The following is a 27,429-nucleotide window of genomic DNA, read 5'->3' as shown; positions in this document are numbered from 1 at the left end:
AAATTCAATTCCACAATGAATTCCTCCCAAGTCATCCTGCTCAGCTATTTTCTTAAAATAGCACTTTCCAGTTTTCCTAGGTTATACATAAATAGTTGGCTTTATCCACTGCTATCAGTCCTTCCTAGAAGGCATACTTATTGTGGATGAGTGGTTAATTCTTAAAAGGTATTTGTCATTCTTGACTAATTCCTCACTCCCATTTCTTTTAAACCCCAGCATAAAAATAAGGGAAACTCTCAAACGTCTCCAATGAGTAATTCAGGGAATCCTGCACTGATGCTCTTTATTCCAGAAAGGTCCTGGGGGGGGGGGGGGGGCGGGGGCTGGCCCGGTGGCTCAGGCGGTTGGAGCTCTGTGCTCTTAACTCCGAAGGCTGCCAGTTTGATTCCCACATGGGCCAGTGGGCTCTCAACCACAAGGTTGCCAGTTCAATTCCTCGAGTCCCACAAGGGATGGTGGGCAGCGCCCCCTGCAACTAAGATTGAACACGGCACCTTGAGCTGAGCTGCCGCCGAGCTACCAGATGGCTCAGTTGGTTGGAGCGCATCCTCTCAACCACAAGGTTGCCGGTTTGACTCCCACAAGGTATGGTGGGCTGTGCCCCCCGCAACTAGAAAACAGCAACTGGACCTGGAGCTGAGCTGCACCCTCCACAACTAAGACTGAAAGGACAACAACTTGACTTGGAAAAAAAAAAAAAGGCCTGGAAGTACACACTGTTCCCCAATAAAGTCCTGTTCCCCTTCCCTAATAAAATCTTTAAAAAAAAAAAAAAAAGGTCCTGGGGGAAGATCCTTTGCTGATCATCCTGAGAAAGCCTGTCATTAGAAAGCTTTGACTCTGTACAAATACAAATGTGCATATCTGCCTCAGGCACGTAGATGAAGGGCTGCCTTCCCCTTACCACTCCCTGTGGAATCATCTTTGGCATGGCCTGTCATCAGAAACTAAACCTTAGGACATACACATTTCTAATTTGACAAGGAATATGAGGGTAAAGAGACCATCAGATTATCTGGCTTTTGTTCTTTCCAAAACGCAACGGCTTTTGTCCACCCACTGTCCTCCCTACCTCTTGGAACAAAGTCTTACTTTCTCCACTGCCATCCTCGTCCTCATCCTCTTCGTCGTCGTCATCCGTGTACAAGATAGGCCCATCGGAGTCCGAGTCATTGGCCCGGTACTCCCTTTGGCCTTCATCCTCCGAGGCACTGAAGGATTCGGAAGAGTCTCCCATCAGCCCAGGAGACAGGAGCTGCGGGGCTGCTTTTCCCACTTCGTCTTTGGTTGTGAAACTGTTAACGGTACAGAAACACAGGGGTGGTGTGAAGCGCAGAGCAACCCTCCAGGGCAACACCAACACCATGAGAAGCGCTGGTTTCCCCAGCATCCTTCAGGCTGGTGAAAGGAGAAAGTAGACATAGGCCAGCTACATGGAAGAGTAGGACTGTGTTACTTAATTCTGTTTTAGATTCATCATCTGTAAAATGGAAAGGATGGACTAGACGGTGTCTGATATCGTTAGCACGTGAATATGGTAAAACTGTATTTTGCAAATTAATTTTCCTGTAGCAATGGGGGTTTAGTGGAAAGAACAACGGGCTAGAAGCACCTGGATATCTATCTGACTTAGTACTTTTCTTTGACCTGTAACTCCTATTTATCCCTCAAGTCTGTCAGCGAAAGCCTCAGCTCCTTCCAGAATCTGTCACAGGTCTTCAGACTAGCTTCTTGCCCCATCGCCCTGCTCCCAAGGTGACCTGAAGAAAACCCTATTGGAGCAGTTGGCATCCTGCACCTCAGCCACCATTTACTTGTCTGCTTTCCCAAATGCCCAAGTTGCTGGACAAGTAGGACTCATGCTGTTTTGCAACCCAACACCTAGGAGGGTGGTGACATAGAAAAGTACATATTATTTAACTGATATATGAATTAATCCTATTTTCATCACAGCCAATGGATTAACAATGAAAAGTTATGTATCCTCTCTGTGCTTAAGTTCTCCCATTTGTTAACCTGCCTGCCACAGAACATATGAATAATATCAGATGGAAAGTGTGAAAGTTAAATGGACTCTTTAGAGGAAAAGTAATGCATAGGGATGCAATCATTTTCTATTGTTTAGCTTGTTAAGAGTCTCTGGTTTAAAGTTACTATAAATATACAAAGCTTGCCAACTTTCACAGACTAGAATAAAAAGTACACATAAAAACACATTATATCAAAACAATATAATCTTCATTTTAAGATACAGAAGGTTCTCAAATTGCTTTCTGATATAAATAGAAGAATCTAAATTTGGATATCACACTTCTGAAAGACTGTTTAGTGCAAAACATGTGCTTGCTGTTCTCACTAACTAAAAAAAGCCAAAAACCAGTTCTTTGTATTTAAAAAAACACACAAAAAAACAAGTAAATTTTGTCAGAATCTGAGGTATTGAAAATTCTACATTGTGCCTCAAAATTCTCAATTTTTCACATATTAGAGAAATCCAACAGCCAAAATACTTGTTTTCAGGTGGGGAATTATGAAATTTTTACCTTTTATCGTGTAAAATATACATAGCATAAAATTTACCATTTTAATCATTTTTTAGTATATAGTTCAGTGGCATTAAGTATATTCACACTGTTATGCAATCAACACTACCATCTATCTCCAGAACTTTTTTCAGCTTCCCCAAACTCTGTACCCATTAAACAATAACTCTCCATTCTTCCTCTCCCAGCCTTCGGCAGCTACCATTCTACTTTATCTCTATGAATTTTACTATTTTAGGTATTTCACATAAAGGAAATGATACATTTGTCCTCATGTGTCCTACTTCACTTAACATGTCTTCAAGGTTCATCCACGGTATAAGCACATGCCAGAATTTCTTTCCTTTTTAAGGTTGAATAATATGCCATTGTATGTGGATACCACATTTTATTTATCCATTTATCAGTTGAAGGACACTTGGGTTGTCTCCACCTTTTGGTTATTGTGAATAATGCTCCAATGAATATCAGTGTACAAATATCTGTTCGAGTATATGCTTTCATTTTTATGACCTATATACACAAAAGTGGAATTGCACGGATCATATGGTAACTCCATGTTTAATTTTTTGAGCAACTGCCATATGATTTCCACAGTATGAAATCTCATTTTAAATAAGAGAAGATCTATTTTATGAAAAATACTTTTCCAGCCTTGATTTCTAGTTAATTGCCACTAGAGGCCATTCTGGTTTGAATAGTTTGCCATTGTGGGTGTCCACAGCATGTTTCAGAGATATACCAATTAATAACACATTCTGAAGAGTAGAACAAAAGATACTTCAAGGTTGAGCCCTGGTATTTGTTCATGTCACTGCTCATTAATCTATTATGCTATCAATTATTATTTTAATCATATCATTTGTATTTTATAATGTTTTGCAGTTTTCAAAGACTTCTGCCTACAGTTACAACTTACAACTGTCCTATAATATAAGGAGGCCAGATAATTTATAGTTCGTGGAACCTAGGAAGCCATGAGTTGCCCAACCATGGAAACAATTCCAGTCGATCACAGAACCCAGCCTTAACACTCTTAGTTTACCTATTAAATGTTATGCTATATTATATTTTATTTATACTTGATATTATAAGTCATTAATATTATAACATGGGTTATATTTAATGTTAAATATTATACTCCAAATTTGTATCAATTAATTCACGACTTGTCTGTTCTCTAAGGTTCCAGGGTACACTGGGCAATATAGTGCACTCCATCGATGTTTGTGGAAATGGACTAAACAGAGTCAAGTCCCTTTTGGATATGGGCTCTGGATGGACTTATTAGTTTCTGCCTTAAATTATACCAGACATACACATTACTGATGAAGCTGCCAATAAATAGAAATCTACTAAATCATTACTACCCTGTAATATGTGAATAGAGGTCAATATTTTTGCGCATGGCCACTTGTTTTGATGTTTGTATTCCAAACAGAAGCCTTTTCATAAGATGACAGCATTTTCACACATTCGTTGACTAAACATAACTGGGGGAGTGTTCTAAGTAAAGCAAGTGACTAAGAGCTAGAAATTGGAATTCAAATGTCCACTAAAAAGCAGAACAAAGGATTTGGAAGGAAATTTGAGACTATTTATTCTAGGCTCATTAACTCAAGAGCAAACACAAACCATCCCTATGGGATGAACTGTAATTTAAACTTTTTATCTTGAATATACAGAAAAGCAAATCTCTAAGCCTTCTTCTAGGAACGCATGCTGGTTACCCGGAGTGATAGGAAAACCTATTATAAATACCTCAGTGTCTAATTATGTCCTAAGCTCTCTCACTCTGATCACAGTCCAGAAATGGAGAAGAGGTGCTCACCTCTTTTGTCTGACAATCCTGCACAAACGGGCAGAAGACTGATATTTAGCCCTTGGCATATAGCACCAATCAGTGTCCTCACTAAATATTTGTGGCAGTGGACTGGACAGAGTGAGATCACTTTGGATATAGGCTCTCTCTGTGCTTAAGATCATCTAAGGAATTACTTTATATGTTGCACCTTGTTCTTTCGTATATTCAACAATAAACCCATATACTCAATCTATTAAATTCAGGCCTATCTTAAACATTTATACTTCCTGGGCATGTTGGACATTATTTTGGTTAAAAACGAATGTTAACTATAATGTCTTGCTCAGTTTTTATCTTTGGTGCTTAGTACAGCGCCCAGAACACAGATAGCAAGCAAAAATATATGCTGAAAGAATAGCTGTTTAGGTCTAAAGGATGGAATTGACTGCATGCTGGAAAACATGCACTATAAATAAATGAACACATTTGCTACGTGCTGAAGTATCAGGGATACTATAACCATTTCTTTACTTACTATATTTATTGGGGTGACATTGGTTAGTAAAATTATATGAGTTTCAAGTGTACATTTCAATATTACATCATCATATATTTGACCCCCTTTCTCCTCTTCTACCACCCCGGCTTCCTTACCCTCTGGTAACCATTAAACCATTGTCTATGAGATTTTTTTCTTTGTTTGCCTTGTTCCTTTGTTGCTTTCAGCTTTATATCCCATATATGAACAAAGTCATATGTATAACTATTCATTTCAATATCTTCTTTTCCCATAGCATTTATTAAAATGTCAAACACATAAAGTAATTTGCAACTTAACATCTATTTATCTGTCCTTGGCTTTCCTTAGAATGATGGTGCTCTAGCTGATAAAAACAAACAAACAAAACCGCCCAGGAAACAAACACAAAAGAAATTGCAGAAGTGGAAACAACCACTTTGGAAATTCATAAAATTAGAGCATAGAATTTAGTGTGCAATTTGAATCTGTATCCTGGCTCTGCCACTTACTAACTGGGTAATCTTGGGCAAATTACTTTACCTCTCTCAGCGTCCATTTTCTAATTTGTTAAACAGAAATATTTCAGGGAAGACTTATGTGAACTCTATAACTGACAGTTTTTAACATTAAATAAGTATTTAATAAATGAAGATTATTATTATCAGCAATTGAATAATTAAAGTTGATCTTTTAGTCTCTTGATCCAAATCAATTAATGTGCTAAATTTTTTAAGTCTAATAAGACAAAGATATTTTGAAAGAGGAAATATTAAATTAAATGATTTGAAAAGTGAATTTGGTTTTATTCTTAGAAACAGGAGAGAACAGGCTGCATTTAAAAGGTGTAAGCCTTCCCTAGATAGAACTGGTTAGGGCATCTACTATACTCTGACAGCCCTCCCTCCCTACCTGTGGGACAGGAGAGCTAACATGGCTTATATTTATGGGACTTTGTGAATGATTATATGCAGGGAACGAAGGAGAATGAGGATCCTAGGATGAGATACAGGTTTCTGACCTGGGCAACGAGATGATGGCATGTCTGGGGCATACCACCTTCTATATTGGTTGCTGGGGACACAGAGGAAAATAAGACATATTGGTTAGTTTTGTCCCCCGGGTAGGAAAAAAGGGCTCTCAGAGTATAGTGGATGCAATAACCAATTCTGTCTTGATGAGCACTGAAAGGCTTCACAGAGGAGACAACATTTGAGCTCATTGGGGAACTAATGAAGCAGAAAGGGAGCATTCTAAGGCTGGAAGAAAGGAGTTGAAATGCGGAAGAGCTCTTTCCTGATGGTCTTTATTTTCTTGGAGAAGGAGAAGGCTAAATAACTTGCTGAGATGAAGGTAGGCAGGAGTGGGTGAGCAATCTGGACACAAGTGGTAAAGACTTAAAATAACCACTACAAAGCAAGAGAAGGGAACTGTCTGGGGAAAAGAAAAAGGACTGCTAAGCAGTGATGAAGTAGGCTCTAAATGTATTCATACTTGAAAACCATGGATCCGAAGTGGATCTATCAGTAGGACCAATGTCATTCTCTCCAGGAGCCCGTGGAATTCCTGGGGCAGGGCTATGAAAAACCAATGGTTGGATGACATGAGTATTTATCTAACATTCACTAGACTTAATTATAAAAACGAAGTAGGTTCCTTCATTTCCAGTAGAGTGGTTTAGTGATCTTTAGTACTCAGCTTCACAAGGAATGCAGAAGGAATATGGGGTTTGGACTCCGACTCACCATTTTGCATTTTCTCTGTTAACACTTAAGCCAGTGCCTGAGTGGACAGTGGTTCTTTTTGTCGGCTCTTCAGTCCACAGAAGCTGACTTGGGTCTAAGGCAGGAACGGGCAGGTCGTCTCCGTTGCTGACCAGGACAACAGGGGTGTCAGAAGCAACAATGCACTGCTCCTCCAGAGCAAGAGGGGGGGCCGGGGGAGGAGGTGGAGAGGCCACAGGCGGTGGAGGGACTGCCGACTTGGATTTGCCTGTGGTCAGCTCCTCGGTCCCAGGGACAGTCTGCTCCGTTTGGAGACTCTCCCCCCTGGTCTCTGAAGGCTCGGACGTGCCAGAAGTGGTTGCATCGGAGGACGGTTGAGACGTTGGCTGCTTGCCAGTTCTTTTCTTGCCCTTTGTGACTCCCACCGTCCCTGTTTTGTTAGAAACGGTCTCCTTTGAAGCTTTGGGACGAGATGAGGTGGAAGAAGTAGATGGCGAAGCTGATGTTTTGGAGCCAGTTGTTTTTTTTGAATGAGAGGAACCAGCTAAAATAGAGAGATTTTTGCATTAAAAGTCAAAGAAGACAATACCTTCAAAATAAACTGAATTGCAACTGTCAACGACAACATTCCCTGTAAAATTTTAAAATGTGTTGAATAATTGAATAAAATAAAATAGGCTTATAATGAAAATGGTTTTGTTTTCTGCCCCCTACCTGCCTCCAATCTAGGAGGGGAGCAAGTGATGTTTGAAGCAAAACCCTAAGGGACAAGTGTCCTCGGTCTTCTCCTTCCTCTAGTCTTTAGCTGGGCCAGGCAAAAGGAAATCCTCAACTTGTCTGATGGGTCACCTGAAAAAGTCCCTGTATGCTCCAAAGAAGGGACATTATCTTGTGGAGAGGACAGGCACAGGGAGCTCTCTGGGGATAGTACAAAGTAGGGTTCATCACCAGTTATACATGTTCCATGCTGACTTCCTGCAAACAGCGTTGCCCACATTTATAAGAGGCCGGGGTATGATACCACCAGCAATTTCCTGGGTCCAAAGCAAATCTACTCATCTTACTACTAAAAGAATGAACTCCAAACCAGCTGTCCTCATGGCTCCAAGAGAGCAGTTTGCCATGCTGGCTCATACCTCCATCTGTAGTGGCTCTGGGGCAGAGTGAAAACACATGGCCACATATAAAAGACAAGTCCCCTTCATAACATCAAAAGGCAGAAAATTCTTTTCTACAAAAAATGTCTACATGGATACCATTTGATAGTCTGAAGGGAAAGAGTATCATTCTCAGATCTTTTGACATGGCTTCTGTTCGTAGAAGGTCTTCAACTGAAGTTGGCTGCGGCATTTGCCTACTTCAACCAATCCATTTTCAGGAAAACAAAAAAGGTTAGCTCTTCTTTTCTTTATATCATCTTAGAAAATACATCTAAACTCTTAGGAGAATACACTTTTGTTTCTGGACCTTTGTGACCTACAAGTTTCTCCTAATTGTATGGTCCTTCTTTTTTCATGAGGGGTTTAACTATCTTCCACAGAGCTATCAGAAAATAATCTTGTTAGTATTGGGAAGCCATTCTACAATGCATACAGATGTTATTGTTATTGTAACTTACCTCTGGTTATAAATTTATTGAAGTCAGTTGCGGGGGTCAAGAGATGAAGAAGAAATAAGGAATAGACAATGAGATGCAAGACATCATCAAGTTTAATATAAGAAGCCAGTCTCGCATCATGACAAGATCCAGGCCTAAAAGAACTCTCTATAGCTTGAGGCTTTATTATTTTAGATATACACAATAACTAGAATTCTCTTCCTGCAAGTCTGGGCCTAGTAATATCACTTGTTTTTAATAGTTCTCTCTTTATAGACTCTGGTTCTAGGAAGAGCTTGCCTGTGGCTGGCTGGGGTTAATATTACTTTTTTGAAGTTAACAATCTTCACTTGCTTATAAGACAAACATATTAGGCCTACAGTCTAAGTTCATTTTAAACTTATTTTTCACAGTGAAGATGCTAAGGATTTTAAGTCTAAAAATGGTCAGTTGTTTTTTTAAATAGATTGAACAGAATTCATTCTACATATTAATTCTAATTCTAATATATATATATGTGTGTATATATATGTGTGTGTATATATATATATATATATTTTTTTTTAAGACAATTCTTTTCCAATAGCAAAGTTAACTTTAGCCTGCCTTAAGGAAAAGGACAATTTTTTTCAAAACCCAAAGTGCAAATTCATGCCATGTTATTGCAATTTTTAAGTATTTTCTAAAAATGACAGGACTTTGCTGAAATCAACCATGTTGCTGATGTCACCTTGAATTAAGACCATGACTAAAAAAGAAATGTCACTTCTCCTCAGTTAAGTACTTTTATTGTCAATGCAGTGCATAACATGGTACAAGAAAGAAGAAAAATATAGAAGATTTTGCTTTATTTCACGGGCAAAGCAGTGGAATGTGCCAAACAGATATCTGGTTGTATGGAGGTCCATACTAATTAAGTAATAAAGGAAGAACCATTGTAACAGATAGATTGTTTTAAAGAACTTGAAACATCTGACTGAAAACCAAGAGTTGCATTTGAAGTGAATCCAGAAGGTCAACATTATTCAAATGAAATGTTACCATGCAGAACGTTCTAAACGGTTACAAATGGATTATCAGTTGGATTCTGATGGAGTGTCATCAATATTTGATAAAAGGCTCCTTGCACAACAGGCGTGTTGGCGCACTTCAACGCAACCCGTTTCTCTGTAGTAGCCTCGAGAATAGCAACATTCTTAGACACACTATGGGCCAGTCGGGCCTTTTTTAATACCGTTAATAACAGGACTGTACTATTCTCTTAGGAACATCATGAGTCTATAAGTAAATCTTCAAGTAAAATATCTGGAAATAACTCAAAAATCTTTCATGGAAGTTGTACCCTGCCCTGGCATTAATCACTTTCTTCTGAGGGAAGTAAGACAAGAATCCAAGCTGAGTCAATAGTGAGCCGCTACCATGTGAGACATGGAAGCGGGAAAGTCTGTGCAAGGCAGGGTCTTAATTCCCCAGGACAGGGGATGATTTGGGGCTTTTCTTTAAGAAGTGATTAGTGCCTGCCTCACTTGAAGCACTGAGTCTAGCCTGTCCTAAGCAGTCTGGGAAAAACACAAACACCGACAAGAACGGACAGTGACATGTGAGGGCAGTTGGTCTCTGACAAAATGGCCGAACGGCGCTGTTCACACAGCACTCTGACACATTTCACTTGAGACTGTATTAGAAGAGACTCAGACACTCAAGGTCAAAGGCAGAAGAGAGGAACACAGGGAGAGAGACACTGTTTACATTCAGAGGTCCATCATAAGCCATTCTCTAAATCTGAGCTCTATTGGTATGGAAAAGATCAATACCAAGGCAAACCCTGGTAGTCACCTGTGAGAACGTTGCTACTGATTTTAGGGGAAATAAGGTTTGCTATAACACAGGAAACTTTTTATGCACGTACTAATGGAAAAAAGCCACCCAGCATGTGTACTTTGATTAATGTCTTCTAAAAGCTGGATGACATGGTAGGCCTCTTCATTCCAGTTCACTGGGAGAACAGTAGCTCCACTTTGGGTTAAGCACATCTGATTTGAAAGGAAAGCTGGATGTACATCACTTGCAGTTACTGTAAGTCACCAAAACATCTCTTGGTGATTTGCAATAATGACCTGTAGCCACACCACTAGGATGCTTTCCCTTAGGACAAATTAAGGTCTTTCGTTTGCGGGATGGAGGGAGTTGGGGGGGAGGGGCAGCGGGAACACTGAGTATGTAACTTTCAACTCTGCTGAAATAGTAGTGACTCGATAGAGAATGGTGGGGTGGAACTGAACAAAGTGATGTGAACCCTTTGTCAGTTAACAACGCATACCTCTACTGAGAAATGACGAGGTATGCAGACAGATTTAAGACATTAAGAGCCAGCAAATATGTCAAAGATATAAACGTCATATTCCTATGTGCAAACTTAAGACATTTTGAAAGAAAACCCAATCCAAAAAGCCACTCAACTCAAAGAGGCAGAAGGCCAGTCCATGTCTCAACAATGTCATATCAGATCACTGCCATTCATCAGGCACACTACTCTCTGTGTTTTACTACTGGTTCTTGGGCAGATAGTGCATACTCAGGATGAAAGAGGTCTATTCACCCAAAACTAATGAGGTCAACTCATCAACTGGTTGACTTTCCTTTGGTAGAGATAGCAACAAAGGATTCTCTTGGGCATTCTCTGTGTCAAAGCTGAATCCAATGGTGTTACATCCTAAGACACCAGACAACAAAAAGACGATCATGCCTAGAAGAAGCAATTAGCTCCCCCCCCCACTCCCAGATCTGAGAACCCTAGACTTAACCCCCCGGGGGCATACTCACCGGCCTCTCGGGTCGTGTTTCGGCTTGTTGGCTTGGGTGGAGGGATGGGGGCCTGCTTACCAGGAGCCTTGGTATGTTTTTTAATAGTAGGCGCTTCGTCACCCTTAGGGCTGGACCCAGCCGCAGCCCCTTTTGGAAGCACGGGTGGTTTTTTGGGCTTAGGTTTGGGTTTAGGCTTAGGAAGAGTTGAAGGAGGTGGAGCGGGAGCTGCCGGTGTTTCAGAGTGGTTTTCAGTGTTCTCTATAAATGAGAAAGTGAACAGAAGCAGACTGATACAGACACACACCATATAAATAGAAGGAGCGAGACATACGGCGACAGTGATATACAAACATGCGGCTGTTTGGCCCCTGGGAACCAGTGTGGAGTTCTGCACCAGAGAGAGAACAAAGTTTGGGCTAAGAACAAAGGCTGAACGTCAAACTGGGGTGTGTTGTCTGGGTACACTAATCACTCCTGTGATAAAACAGGGCTGCACAAGTTACTTTGATGAAGTTATGCTGAGGATGAGTTTAAATGTCCGTCAGGGAGTGAAGTGATACCAGCCTTGAAATGGTGGTTGCTGGATGATGACGTGGGCATGAGTGCTAAATTACATTTAACAAAACTGAAGGGCCCTTGAGAGTGGCCGATCAGCACACCACATACACCGCCATAGAAGACCGACCACGTGGCAGTGACTGGATTCAGTTACCTTCGTCCCCTCTAAGGGACTTTCTCTGAGAACTCAAATGCCATCATCCTGAAAGGGATTTGTGTTCTGTCTCTTTCAAGTCAAAAAGTCACTAATTTTCGAAGCTAAGGGAGACTCTGTAGAATCTCTTACAAGCAGCACAATGCCCTGAAGAGTAAACTATTTTCTACTATTAAAATTTTCTCAAGCTCTCCCAGTCCAGTAGGACACCTTCCTGTTTTCCAGTAACTTCCTCTGACTCTTTCGGTGTCACATTTGTAGGTACAGAGGGCACAGATAGACATATCTCAAACTTGTTTTGTAATGTAAACACAAGTAACAATTTTGAAAAGACAAAGGTTAAAATTCAGTTTTTAAAAAATTCATACCTAAGAACAAAAGCCTCTCACAAGGTTTGACCTAAGTGGAAGGGAAATAGTATTAGCTTCTCATTACTGAAAGTGGGGATGAAGAATGCTCATTCATATAATCACATCCGTATTTTTTCTAATAGTGGCTGATTGAAATTAAAATAAATTAAAATACAGTTCTGGTCCAAAGAGCTAAGCAACTTTTCTTTAAAAATGGAGCACAATAAAAAAACTTAAGACAGTGTTAAGACAAGACTAAACTTTCACTGGATATAGACTCCCTAATGAATGGCCAAGAAAGGGTTTTAATATTAGAATACATCACATTTTATTACTTCCTTTATTTCATTGCTTATCCTCGTCAATGTGAAGTGAGGACTTCGCTTTTTTTTTTTTTTTAATACATCTCCCTCAATTCACATATATAGCCACCATAAATATGATAAGTTATGGTAGGTAGCCAACAAAACTTTTCTTTTGTCCTCCCTCAGTCATGAAACCCACCCCAGTCACTACAGGCCAAGGTGACTCCTCCTGCATCAGAAATTGATCATAGCGACTGATTCAACATGTATCAGAGGCTAATTTGTGTGTTTACCTTTCTGTTTATACATCGCGTCTCCCTAACTAAATCACTAGTGACTCTCCTAACCTACCTGGTTTTAACCAGGCTACTTAATGACAAGTCAGTTAGGGTTGAGAACAATGTAAGTCAGTGCACACCTAAAACATTTTAATATAAAACATATAAATACACATTGATGCGCCAATTTTTTGATGTAGGGCAGAAACCCATTCTTGAAATAATTTTTTCTCATATTCTTTGTAAGATTAGCCCCTAGCATAATACCACGTGTGGAGATCAAGCCCAACAATAGTGTCCATGGTGAGAGCCAGTCAAGCTGAAAGGCAACACTTGCTATCGTGACTCTCCTTCCACTACAAACCCTCACATGTCTTATCTTCTGCCTTCATGGCATATCACTACGGGATCTTTTCTCCTTTCTGCCTAAGGTTTTAAATTCTACAGTTATATCCCAAAGAATCCAGCTTCTGGGTTTGGGAAGGAGGAGATAGTTTGCTCCATGACATTTGGGAATGACAGTCCCTACCAGGTTGGAAATGAACACACTGCATGCAAACTCTCGGCTGGCTCTTGGAAAAGCATGGTCCACTCACTTGTCTGCGAACTCTACCAATTATCTGTGCGTGTTTGCAACACAGCCAATGTCTATGTTTACTCTGTGGTGATTCCTAAGGGGTGTGCTTTTCTGACTAAATTATCAACTCCTTTTGTCTGGAATTTCATATCCCACCAAGCACAATGTTTTAAACATTACATCTCGTCAATGAATGTGACTGATTGGCAGACAGTTACTAACACCCATTAGTAGAAAATAAACTCTTTCATTTTATCTGGGAGGTAATGAATTCAGTCAAGTTACATATTTTATTATTACCATATGATCTGAAGACATAAGCTGATGATGTCAATGAGTATTATCTTTCCAAGAGGAGGTTATTCACTCTGGCTTGATAACAACACTGTGTTTCACACACTAGTCTGGAGGACAGCTGTTTACTATACTTCCGGGTCTGGCTCCTTCCATCACATGGGGAGTTTAGTTCAACAACACTTAGAGCAAACCTGAGAACTGCATGTGTCTGCGCCTTGCCTAGAATGCACCTATGCCCCTAGTCCTCTCCTTCATCTAACTGCCTTCTTCTTGTCACCTTCAAATCACAGTTTGGAAGTATCTTCCTCTAAGAACCAGTTTTGGTCCCTGCTGCAGACTCCCTGGCTTGCCACACTCAGGCCTCCCAGAGTACTTGGCATCTTGTATTACACTGCCTTTTGCACGCTGGTCTCCTTGTAGGTCATGATCTGCGGGACAGCAAAGGCCATTTCTCATTCACCACTCTTTTCCCGGCCCCCACTAGGGTCTTTCCCATGGCAGACCTTCACTATTATGTGCGGAACAAATGCATGAAGTCACTTGCTACTTTACTGAAAGTCCTTAACAATAACTCAGTAGCAATAATATTAGATAATCTTCAGATTTCTCCTATTTAATGCCAAGCTATATGTAATAGATTGCAGATCAATTTTTCTGCCTCTTATATGTTGAAGGGCACCTACTGTGATCAAATAAAGGGGAGACAAGGAACCCTGAAGGCCTGAGGGGAAAAGTCTCCAGTGTTGGGGCAGAGCCCAAGACCACTATCCTAAGTCCAGAATCAGGTGCCTTCAGGGGCCATGGTAACACCCACGACTGTTAGGTAGAACCTACCCCCCGAGTGGTGTGGAGGCCACTTGCCATTTGTTCTGTTTTCTTTGACACTGATGCTTCAAATACTAAAGTACTGACATACTGTTTTAAAAAGAGATACAAGCATCTGGGATTTTAAAGGCATGTGATGTAGTTTTGCAGATATAACCAATTAATAGATGAAATAATGCTCTTGGATAAGTCTGCTTAATGCCAAACAAAAGGGAGCACTGCTTCCCACAATAAAGGGTGAATTAAGAACCCAGATGGTGGATTTGCATGGTAGTGAGCTCAGACAAGTGAGATCAGAAGAGGAGCACAGGTAAAAGCGACCTTGGGGTGTTTTTTTTTTTTTAGAACTAAATGGTATCTTTCTAGAGAAATGAATGGTACCTTTGGTCACAAGGTATTTTCCATTTAACATAATACCACGTGATGTGAGTTATGAATGACGTTCTTCTCACTCCCCGGAAGTGGCTTCCATACTAGAAGCTTCCTCTCAGTCTCAGTGTGGCTGCAGCAGGTGCACTGTCCACAGAGCGCGAGGGAGGCGACTCTGTCTCATTAGTGTGTGGCAGCGTGTCCAGCGTTTCCATCTCAAGTACACACTAGGCCAGCAAGATGCTATCTTGGACCTTATTTGACCAAAAAGAACTGCATGTACTAATTCTCTAATTCTAAGAAAAGAATAAGAACACAAAAACATCTCTCAAATATTCACGGACCTCTGAGGCCTGCCATCATTTTTTAGAACATCAAGGCCTGCTGGTTTAATTAACATAAAACTGTCAGCAACTTTTTATTAGGTTGATAAGGGACACGCGCTTCCTTTGAAGTCTGGCCAATCCAATGACTGACACCCCACACGGACCAGACAAGCACTAGACGTGGTACTGTTACATAATGAAGGATGTGACTCTTGACTGTGAAAAGGGTAGACAAGGCACAGACCACAGATGGATTGGAAATTTAACAGTCTGGTGAGACAGGACAGTTGGACTAAAGAATTTTTTTAAAACAGCAAAGAAATGGCTACTTGCATGAATCCTTTCCACTGAATCACCTTAAACTCTATTTAGGTGTGTTTCTCTTTATGTTCCAGGACTATTATCATTAAAATATTAGTCAATTTCTTGTCATCAGTATTCATAAGCTTAGCCAGAGACCTTCAATGGAACAAGACTAAGTAAAGCCCCATAACACTGTCCCTAATATTGAATGAAGCAAAACAATAAACTTTCAACAAATTATTAATAACGGCTTCTAAAATTTTTAAAGGCTAATTTATAAGCAAATAATAAGGGGTTATGAACTTCCACAGTAGGTGATTTTAAGTTACAATGTCTGTAAAATGAGCTTTTGTTCCCTTTTTCTTTGAAGGATTTGGATCAAGAACAGAGGAAGAGAAATTTGCTTCCAGCAGTTTCTAAGAGTTCTCAAAATGACTACAGAACCCAAACTAGCTTTGACAAATTTTTGCCATCCAACTCTGAGGCAGACATTATAGAACAGGAAATAGCCTATTTCCTGAGGATTCATTTCTATGCTGCATGGAATCATCTGTGGGAGTTTCAGTTCAGGGTTGCAGACGTATGAAGGTTGGAGGCTCCTTCCTGCACATAATAGCAATGGTATGGAGATGTAATCACTCTGTGACCATGGACTTGTGAATGTTCTGGTGGTCCTTGACAGACATGTATTTTGCAGTTATGCAATCTACCATAGCATATTCACTCTAGAAACTGAGGTCTCTAAAGAAGCCTTCAGGGGATGGTATAATTGCCTCTGGCACATTTTGAAATTTCCAATTGCACAGGCAAATCGTGGAGCAGAGGCTATGGCCAGTAGAGCAACCAAAATCCCCAGCATTCTGGGAACTCCTCCTGCATCTCTCTCTCAGAAATGTCTAGAACCTGAACTAGAACCTACAGTTTTGGGCGTGTGGATGCCACCAGCTAAGCTCCAACAGCTGGAGAGACAGTGCTGGGCTGAAAGAGTCACCTTGTTTGATATTCCTCCATGCTGAGCTGCTCACAGGGGCCACTTCTAACCAGCAGAGAAAGATATCTGACGGCTGGCATTTTTTTTTTTTTTTTTTTTTAAAGAAGATATTGAGAAAAAAGCTCCTAAGGAAAAGAAAAGATAATATTCCCAGACATCTCTAATGATTGAAGAGGCCATTCCTTCTGATTCTTACCATTAATTAGCTCTCTTTTATAAAAAACGAAATGATGTACTTATAAAATGGATGCATCTACCTGAGGAAATCATCCAATTTTTCTTCAGTAGTTATCATTTCTCTCCTCTTTGTGTTCACAAATCTCTTCTCTACTGGTCTTAAGGTCACTATGTGGAGCCTAAGAGCCGATTCTCAACACTGAGTTGCACTGAAGTAAAAGAATAAGGGGTTTCTCTTGATTTTACCTTTCTTATCTTCTGCCTTTTCCTCCAGAGGTGGTGTTTTTTCAGCTACAGAGCCATTACCTTCTTCAGATTTTACTACATTTTCCTCTCGGGTAGATTCCTCTCCGATGGGTATCATGTGCCCGTTTGAATTTTCAAAGTTAACTGTTACATCTCCATCTAAAATAGGGAAAGAAACACCTAGATGTCTAATTTGATGGCTTTCTTAAAACCCAGTTTTCCAGTTACTCGGACCGTAGGGCTCAGGTTCATGTTTCAGGCCCTGGGAATCAAATACATCCTGTACTGTTTCACCATGTTTTACTAAATAAGTCATTCAAACAAAAGAGCTAGAAAATCCTTAATCTTGGGGGAAAGCAGCCATGGAAGGGATATCCAGGTGCCATTTCAACACATAGGGATGATTATCCTAATTATGAAATATCCCCGGACAGCAGAGCCCCTCTCTTCTTGTACATAGGTTTTGCTGAAGTCAGTATTTAGGAGTCTCTGAATGGTAAAGGAGTAATCTGAAAAATGGAATAAACATTTTAACAAGCACCAAAAACACAAGGTGAATGCAGATACACAAATAACATGAAATGTAATTACATACACAAACGATTAGTGGGGAAATATGAAAATTTCCAAGCACTATCATCTCCAAAATATTACTTCTATGCTATGCTAACTTCACACAGTAATATAACTGCTACTCTACCTTCGGGGAAAGATGGTAGCAAGACTAAGTGTATTTCAATTTTCTCATATATGGAAAAGATTAAAATGTACACAGGAAATTGTTATATATAACTGACCAAAGAGTCTTCAAGTTGGTCTAAAACTAATTTGAAAACATCAGGGAAAACAACATGTAGAAAACAGTAATTACAGAGGAATTTTTAAAAAACACAACTGAAAATAAAATTTCTCATGTATCTAAATCTAAGTAACTAATTTTAACCCCTGAAATTTCATAATTCCTAGGAGTTTATGAAGTGAAAGAGATTTTGCAGAAACTCTTAATTCAACAACCAAAATGCTTGAAAAGATTAACCCTAGTTCATATCTGGAAAATGTTAAGGGGCTTTGCTACCATTGTGAAAGAAAAATTAACAAATTGAAGTTTTTACTTAGAAAACTTGAAGAAATGCATCCTTAGAGCTGTTACATGCAATTTGGGTCAATCTTATTTTGGCAACCATTATAAAACAGAGACCATCTTCAAAATTTTCATTAAATACTCGTATAATTGCATGGCTTTGGCTCAAAAAAATCCACTGGCCTTCTTGACAAAAAACAAGCATGACAATTTAATAAGTAAAATACATATAAAATTATATCATGCACAAAATGCAAAAGCAGTTGTTGCTTAGTCATATACCTTTCCAAGAACCTATAATCTGATTCCTGCATAAAAGTAAAACAGACAATAATTGAAGGCAATGCCATTACAACTATATCTTAACTATTTCAATAAAAGGAAAATTAAAGTAATACTTTTTTAAAGAGTATATGTCAAATGAAAAAACAAACAAATATTCTTAGTTCTCATTATTGGAGCCCAAGAAATTTGCTATTAAAAAAAATAGAGTGAGGGGAGACACAATATAATGTCGGGATATTAGACTCAGGAAAAATAAAAACTAATGTAACAATGGAAAATTTCCAACAAAATAGAAAACCACTTCTTTACCTAAATTTCCTCAGTTTTCAGGTACCCAAATATAAATTTATCTTGGTTTTCTATGACTTTACTTGGTAATAAAAATATGTCAAAGTCATGTTAATGACAATTCTATTTTAACCAGTATTATATTAAAATTCCTTAGAAGGTTGAATAATTGATTTCTAAATTTCGGAACAAAAAAGCTAGAAAGGAAATGAAATAGTTGAGGCACAAGAAGAAACTGGAATATCACATAATAGAAATAATAGTCGACAATGTGAAAAGATACTTTGAGGTATGAAATAAAGTTAGTGCATATGAAAATAACTGCAGAAAAAGGAAACATTTTGGAATTCAAGAATAAAACAGGAGAATTAGTTACTAATAATTAATTGGTGTGGGATTAAGAAGGTTTTCTAGTTTTGTATATCACTTTAGAATTAAAACAAGTTAAGTCCTTGATATAGTTTAAATATGTAATTAAAATAGAAGCTTAGCAAAGGAAGGCAAAAGAAGATGCTGAGCTAGACTGCAGGTTACAGCAAGAAGCCCAGGCCACGTCTTACGGGGGTATTTGCATGCAAAGAAAAAAACTTAGAAACTGAGTCACGAGATTAAAGTAAACCAGGAGATAAAGCACACACAGAAATAAGCGGTTAAATAAGGAGCATGAGAGTATTCGAGGGTTCCCTCTTTCTGGTAAACAGGTGTATCTGGGATATAGTTAACACAGGAACAGAGATGAGCAGAAAATCATGTATGAACAAAAGGTGAGGGACTCATGAGAAGGTTAAAAAATATACCAGGAGAGAAAAGGAAAGGAGGCTGGCGGGCAGGCAAAAACATCTATGTGCCTTCCTGTTTAAGTTAAGGGAAAAGATGGAAGGAAAGAATCAGAATATAAGAATTGAGCTTGGACTAAACTATGGACTTCTCAGGAAAGAAGAATTTTTAGACTCAAGTTAGACTTTGGTATGAAAAAAGATAATCTAAAAAGAATAGTAATAATAATAATAATAGCTAGGAAGGAGGGTAAGGGGGAGATGGGACGAGGTCAAACCCAGGGTAGCTGGAGAGATTTAAAAAGTCTACTTGGCTCCCTGCATAAAAAGGGCATAATTGACAAGCACTGTCAAGAGCTAAGGCAAGGTTAAGATCAAAGCAAAGAATGAATCCTCATTGGCAGAAGAGAAGAGGTTGTCACCAAGCACAGCAGCTTCCAGTCTCTGGCTAGAGCTGAAAACAGATCGAAATTCTCAAGATAATTGTTTTTGGAAAAATGACAGAAAAATATTTTCTCCAGCCTTTGCCTGAAAAGGGGAAGGACTCTATATACAACAGGTATCCCTGGGGTCACTGAAATATTAGGTAATTTCTATAGTGGTTTCTAGAGACCATGCAAAAGGTGGAAAGTAAAATTCACTAATTTATGAGTTCCCAAACATTAAACCTATTTATTACATTATGTTTGGGTTAACAATTGTTTTGTCCTTTTATGTTTTAAAACCTGTAATGTTAGTTTGCAAAAGTTAAATAAAAAGGTCAAATAGGTCACATGTTTTGGGGAAATAAGTATATGAAATTGTAACCCATCATGCAAATAGTTTAAATAGATTAGGCAGAATAAAAATGAAACAATACTAAGCATTTCTTTAGATTGACAATTGCCACTTGTTTTTAGGAAAAGTAAACTCTTTTTTAGCTACACCTTTTAATTAGATTTAAAAAAGGGGCCTTTAATCTCTAATACTCATTAACAGTTTCAATCATAAATTTCCTCATTGTTTTCCCCCTTCTTTAAAATATTTCCAAATAAAGGAAACCAAAGAAGTGCAGTGGCCCATCCCATCAAGGTGACTGTGCATCATTCAGATTTCAGTGGATTTGTAATTTCTCTAATGCTTCCAGAGAGATTAGAGAGAAGTTTGACACTATAAACCGACCTTCAAGTAAAAAAAAAAAAAGAAAAAGAAAAAAGTTAGGGATGTGCATTTTTCATTTTTAAAAGTTCCAGACAGGAAATAAATAGCTTCAAGGTAATAGAAAATTAGGGAAGACCTAAAATTCATTCATCAAATGGAGTGAAAAAAGTATAATAGGCCGGAAAGTGCACTAAAATACCTAAAATTGTAAGGGCTCAAGAAAAATGGTAGCATTCACTCCAGACTTCCTTGTTTTCTTTGAAGCAGGAGTAAAATAGGAAAGCATTTCCTAGCTCCACTCTGGAATTACTCACATGTTGGAAAAGGGGTATCAAGTGATTTATTAAGTAGTGAATGCCAAAAGATGTTAAGTTCTTTGCAAGGAACATATATCAGGAAAAGAGAAGTACGATTATTTCAATTCCTATATTTAATAGCATTTCATTTGTTCCCATAAAAGTACAATAATAATAATTTACCCCAGTAAATGTGTGGGGGTAGGGTAAGGGATGAAGTAAATCATCAATGTTACAACAAAAATTTTCTTTAGTTTCAATAGTAGTGGGAGCAGTGAAAGTTATTTGGTATTACTTATTTGGAGAAATAACCAACCTTGGTGTCTTCTTTTGAGGGTTTATCTCGTTTCTACCTAAACCTTGTCTTTTGAGCAAGATTCCCCCTTGGGAGGATAGAGAAAAAAGGTAAGAAGATTAGACGCAGGGAAAAAAAATACTTGGAAATACTAAGTGTTGGTGAAAAGGTGAGAGACAACTAGACTCAAAGAAATAAAAAAGAGAACAATATTGAAAATTACTTGAGAGACTGCATAAAGCAGATTAATTTAATTTGCTCATTCGTGCCTTATTGATTGCACATTTGAGTGTATTATAAAGTACAAGAGAGGTACGTGGTCTCTCTTTTCTTTCACTGGTAGACTTAAGAAACCAAGGCAGGAGCCACGCTAAAACTTTGCATTTACTCAAACAATTGAGTTAACTTGTATAGAAAGATTGAAGCTCAAGAATAGAGGAATCATGGAAGCATTTGCATCTTATCTGTATCTCTAGCTACAGTGTATTTTTGTAGAGCTTTAGGTTTAGAGTGACATATGGTGAAGGACTCACCAAAAAAAGGCCATTGAAATTCTTTCCTAGAAGACCTTAGATTCTTTGCAGTTCACAAAGGCATTCTGAACTAAAGCAAGATTCTCGGGGTGCGGTACTCACGGCTTTATCTCCCAGAGACCATGATCATCTTAAATTTCAAAAGAAAATGAAAGAGCAAAGAATGAAGGATCAAATTATTTTAAATGTATAATTAATTTCCTCACCTTGATCAGGCAACTCCTTAAGAACTCCCCTTCGTATCAGCTCCTCTCTACTTTGTCTTGTGGATATCTTCCTTTCTAATACTTTTAAAAAAGAACAAGCACAAGTAAGACTCAAGTCATTGCTTAAAATAAATATGAAAAACTTTCCATGTAGAATCGAGCATATTCATTCTGTTCACTTGACGGCTCAAAGCCCAGTTTTTCAAGTTGTCTAGCAAATCATGCGATTTGAGTCAACACAATTAGGACGAGGACAGTGACTCCAACCCGTGATCTGAAACCAGCCACTGCGCCTGGTCTTTCAAATGATGATGTTTGGCCAAGAATCCAGACAAATTATTTCACATCAACTATAGAGCACAAGGCTACTTCTGACTTTGAAATATTCCTTTCTTTAGTAACAATGCAATCTAAAACATAGGTTTTCTATGAACATGAAATGTATGTAGAGGATACATATGCTTACATTAGAAACAAATTTTCAGTAAATATTCAGGTAACCCAGAGAGAAGGAACTACTTTCCCCGTGTTTTCTCTCTCACACCGTCTATTTCTCTCTCACACCAAAAGTCCAACACATCAGATTTCTATTAACTCTTTTCTTTGCCATTCTCGCAAATTTTAGGGTGTTCTGGTATATCCTCTGATATATCCCACGTCTTAGGAGAATGGAGTCAATTCATGCTTTCACAGGCATATAAAGGGATAGGAATGTTGACACTGCTTCCTTCTTCTGGGAGAATCTACATTCCAGTTACAACTTCAGAATGGAGCTTAGGAGCTCAGAGTGCGGCTTTTTCCATTCACCTTATATGTGTAAAATATCAGTTCCTGAACTCTATGTCTATGTAACTGCAAACTTCATTCCCCACTTCCAGAGCCCAAGAAGGGGTGTGAAATTAATACACGGTCATGTCATCTACTAATCCTTTGAGCCCACATTCCCCAAAGTATATTCTGTAGAACTCTCTTCTCTCCGGATGCCCTGTTGAAAAAAAGCACCTTGACACAGCAAAAAAGGGCCAGAGAAGGAGGCTTAGGGTTATTTGGGGAGAAGGAAAGGTATGTTGGTGGAGACAGGGTAGCCACTGCAGGACTGGATCCTGAGCCTCCCTACAGTTCCAATTTGTGTCCTCATCGGGAAATCCTAGAGACGCCCTGGACAACATAATTTCGAGACCAAAATTAAACCCCAGTACCCTAAGCCATGCCCTGACACATACAAACAGAGCTCATGATAACACTACGAACATGTTTTTTTTTGGGGGGTGGGGGGCTTCAGGTGGCCCAAAACAAAGACACTTTGAAGACAGAGAACAAGAAAGGGGGTGTACTTGGGCTGGGAGCTTTGTCTTAAGCACCGGAAAGTCCTCTGTAAGTGTTTGGTAATGCCATGAGCCCCAGAATTGCAACACTTAGTCTCTCTTGAAGCAGTTGGAAGTTTTTTTCCCTTTCTGCTAACTAGGAATTGTGTGTTTCTTTTTCAATCCTGGTTGCCAGAAAGGTCAGAGTAAAACTTAATATATAACACAGATTTTCTATGACAATTCGTGGGCGAAATTGGTTTCACCCCTCTCAGCAACCTGACTTTATTTTTATTTTATTTCCAGCATATGCGGCCTTTGTTCTAAGTTTTGTCAAACATTTTTTTTTATATAGGATCAGAATGTAAACAAGAAAATGAATGAATAAGTGAATAAATGAAGAGTCAAAAGAATGATAATTAACATCTTATTGGTTCAAATGGAGAGACATACAGAAAACCCTCTCCTCTTCCTTTGGATTACGTACCCACTCCTGCTCTCCACCCTCCTAATAGAGGCAAGTAACCAGATCTCACTTAAATGCTGGTGATTTCAATGGACAGAGTAAACTGGGTGTGTGTGGGGGGGGGCAGGGGAGGGCAGCAGGAACTATTCTCTCATGGGAGTTCTTTTATGTAAAAAGAATGTTGTTATTTAAACACAGTTTCACGTTGCTCAGGTTTTTGTCAAAGAGGAGAGAAGCCCGATCACACTGTCGGGCAGTTCACACTGTCGGGCAATTCACACTGTCAGGCAGTTCACACTGTCGGGCAGTGCTGAGATTGTCGTACAGGTGCTTAGAAGGACTGACCCTGACCCCGGCAGTCTCCCCAGCACTGTCCAAACTCATTCATGCTTGACTGGGGCTCTAAGGGGAGGCAGACCTCCTACCGCAATTGTCTCAGCCTCCACTCCTGGAGGGTGGGCACAGACATTCCACGCTGTGCAGCCCTAAGTTTGAGGACGCAGGTTGGCAACTGCAAGAGCAAGTGCCACTGGCTCTGGGGGATCAGGTCACATTCTGGGAAACCAAATGCGCTGCCAGTTCAGAATACAGTCATTGTAGCTGTCTGCCCCTTGCTCTTAGGAAATAGAACTTTCAATTGTTTGCTGTTTCTGTCAAGTGGCCGAAAACACAAAATGGTTGTCAGGAGTCTTGGATTCTAGTACCAGAACTTCCACAACCAGTTGTGTGACAACTGGGCAGTCTCTTCCAGTTCCAGTTCTGATCCATTATCTGTAAGTGGAGGGACAAGAGTCAATGATTCCTAAAGGACGACTCATCCAGCTCAAATGCTGTGGGATCCAGTATCATTAATCAAGGCCATTCTGTAATCTCTGCTTTGGGCACCTTCAAAAGTTTTCATTCTTGCACGATAAAAATCATCGGAGAGCCCAGAACATATCCCATTTTTGCTTTTGCTTTTCCAGCCTGGATCCCAGAGGATGCTTTAATTTTAGGTTTAAGTTTTCTGTTTCTTTAATTCTAACTTAACCTCAGCTGAAAAAAATCCCTCCTCTTTCTGCCTTGTAAATCCTGGAGCTCTGAAGCAGCAGCTTGGCTTCCTGACAAGCCTCAAAACCGACAGCTTTGTTCTTCGGCTCTACCTCCTACAAATGGGCCCTGATAGGAAAATGCCTTTGACTATTTGTTTGGTCTTTGGCTGAGCACATTTTTCACACATAAAGCAGATAACTGTGTACGGGGCCAATGAGAACAAACTACAAGTGACTGGGCATGGAAGGTATGTTGTTCGGGCAGAAGGTTCCAACCACTGCTCTCCCAGAAGAACAAGTATTTCACTCTTCATCTTTTAAAATATTTGCCTCCTGTTTATACAGTGTCTGTGTGTTTGCAGAGTGCATTCACTGGACACTTTTCATAGGCTCAGAAGGGTTTTGCATTGGCATGACTCTGCGAGGTTACTCTAGTCCAACGTGCCACACAAAGCAAGAGTCATTTCAGGAACGTTCCTGAGATGTGCTCACCTGCTTGCAAACATTTAGAGGCAAGATGGTAACTACGGCACAGCCTACCCCAGGTATTCATCACCCTCATTGTTAGGAAGGTATTTTTCGCAAGGAGTGGAAATCGCACTCCATGTAACTTATGGTCCTGAACAGAGCCCATGTTCCCCATAGCTCTAGACAGCCTGCGTTGGCTCTGTGTTCACGAAGAGCACAGTGGGTTATTGAAGCCTCCTATAATCTGATCCCAAGTACCCCGCCAGCTGCTCTTTGACTCGGAGGCTCACCCAAATCTGTGCAAGAACAGTAGTGATGTTGGGGGGGGGGGCTCACTCATAGCTGCAGCATAACCAAAAACTGCCGGGGAAGAGACGTAGCAGAGCACACATCACTGACTGGATGCACGAGCTAGGTCTATCCATGAAAAGGATTCTCACCAGCTGAGTAAATGGCTCATGGTTACTCACTTTTATCTCAATTGAAAAAGCATGTGTGATTGTTTACACCAAGATCAAGCAAAACCGTGATTGCTGTTTCACTCCCTGCATTGGCTGAATTAAAGTTCTGGCAGTTCAATCCTGATTATAACAGCACACACATTCTTCTCTAAGACGTGAAGGAAGCATGGTCCTCTGTTTCCCTGACTTCGTGCTTAAACTCTGGGCTTTCGAGTATTTGAAAAGGATCAACCACCAAAATCTTCCAATAGCTGTTCATCTCACTTTCAATTATCTCAACTCTTTGGCATGGTCTCTGAATGACCTCTAGGCTGGCCCTCCCCCATCTGGCTTCTCTCTTTACCATTCTCTCCTGGCTCTCTCTGCTCCAGCCCCACCACTCCCCGCGGCTTCTCACCTGAGACATGCACCTACATGGTGGACTCAGTCCTTATCTGGGATGTGATTTCCCCAGAACCCGCGTAGCTTACTCCATCGCTTCCTTCAAGCCTCGCTCAAAGCTCACCTTATTAGAAATCCCTTTCTTGCACACCCAGTATAGAATTACTTGTTCCCCTTCCTGTTTTTATCCATCTTACCCTGAAAAATCTGTCATCACCTTCTGACATAGGACCTACTATTTAGTGTGAGTGTCATTTTGATGAGCACCAAAACTCCATTTTGTTTACTGCCGCATCCCCACCAGTGCCTTCCAGGTTGTTGGCACTCAGAAAATATGTGTCTTTGTTGAGTAAATGAATGAAAGTAGGCTAATAACGATAATGATCTTGTTTTCTGCCTCTCTCTCACCTCCAATCTAGAGACAGCAAGTGAGGCTTGTGCAAAACTCTCAGAACAAGAGTCTTCTGTCTTCTCCCTCCTCTACTCCTTGGCTGGGCCAGCCAAGGGGAAAATCCTCAGGTCTCCATCCTACAGCTCATCTGTGAAAGTCCCTGTATGCACTGAAGAAGGGAGGTCATAGTGTGTAGGGGACAGACACCAGCCAACTAGCAGAGTGTTGCACACAATTGGGCTCATCGTAAATTACAAATGATTTATGATGTCCTTTTAGGCATAAAGCCTGCATTCAGGGGAGGAAGCTGGGGCATACGCCACCAGCTCCTTTCTGAGGATGCACAGCCAAGATTTTATATTCCTCTGGAAGTATCTGTAAGAGTAAATCTTGCAGTCAACAAGCCACTTGTGTTTTCTTTTGGCCAGAACAGAGTCCTAATTCTCAATTCTCACACCGTGTAATGACGGAACCAAATAGAAGACGATTAAATAAGCGTGCCATGTTATCTTCTTGGTTCTGAGTATGAATGGCCTTACTGTGAAACTGTGATAGAAACAGAGAACTGCTTGTCTTGTGTTGAAAGTGTTCTATAAGAGCCTGGCTTTGCTTTACCTCTCCTCAACAGTAGTTACAGAAAACAGAATGTCAAGAAACGATCTCCTTTTTCAAAGACCCTTTACTAAGGCGTAGCTTAGTCATTTAAAGAAACAACCACGAACACGCCATCCAACGGGACATTTGCAAAAACCTTCCAAAACATCTCAAGAATGTAAGGCAGAGAAATAAAGCCAACATCCCCACCTAAGAACAGTCAGGAGTCTGGACATTTTCTTGATTATCCATGCCACTCCCTACTCCCAAATCTACAGACAAGAACAAAGTCAAACTCTCGGAACAGCATCCAGGCTTTACAACGAGTCCCAACGAACCACTCTTCCTCTCACTTTGTGTTTCATCGCTCCTTTTCACAAGGCTCATGTTCAAGTCAAACTTCACTTCTTGACATTTCCTAAACATCTCCTGTACCTGCTCAGCTCCACTCTTTCTTTTATTGTTCCTTCCTCCTAGAATTAGACTGTTTCCCTGTTGCTCTCTGGTGAAATCTTCCGTAGAATTTTAAGTCCTCTTCAAACAGCACCCCCTGCGTGGGGTCTCACTATCCAAACCGGCTAGAATTAGTAACAATGCTCTACGCTCCTCAAGCATTTTGAAGTAACTAACTTCTCTGTGCCATAGCTTCTTCATCTGCAAAGTGGAATAATAGCTGCTACCTTT

General features: G+C 39.9%; 1 protein-coding gene across 10 annotated transcripts in view; it reads right to left on the bottom strand.

Annotated features, from left to right (window-relative positions):
* The window catches only part of PHACTR2 (phosphatase and actin regulator 2), a 232,808-nt gene that overhangs the window by 36,475 nt on the left and 168,904 nt on the right, over positions 1-27,429 (bottom strand). For 4 of the 10 annotated variants that reach the window (XM_019744464.2, XM_074333669.1, XM_019744466.2 and 1 more), the window contains 5 exons: positions 21,650-21,730; positions 16,750-16,908; positions 11,012-11,251; positions 6,613-7,135; positions 1,096-1,298 (listed from right to left, as the gene is read on the bottom strand). In XM_019744464.2, coding sequence (XP_019600023.2) covers positions 1,096-1,298; positions 6,613-7,135; positions 11,012-11,251; positions 16,750-16,908; positions 21,650-21,730 — 1,206 coding nt within the window. The remainder of the gene's footprint in view (positions 1-1,095; positions 1,299-6,612; positions 7,136-11,011; positions 11,252-16,749; positions 16,909-21,649; positions 21,731-27,429) is intronic. The other 6 variants (XM_019744468.2, XM_019744467.2, XM_019744471.2 and 3 more) reach the window with 2 other exon arrangements.

The sequence above is a fragment of the Rhinolophus sinicus genome, linkage group LG05 (assembly GCF_036562045.2).
Source record: "Rhinolophus sinicus isolate RSC01 linkage group LG05, ASM3656204v1, whole genome shotgun sequence".
In the NCBI taxonomy this organism is placed as follows: Eukaryota; Metazoa; Chordata; class Mammalia; order Chiroptera; family Rhinolophidae; genus Rhinolophus; species Rhinolophus sinicus.
This window is presented reverse-complemented; position numbering and strand designations above follow the sequence as displayed.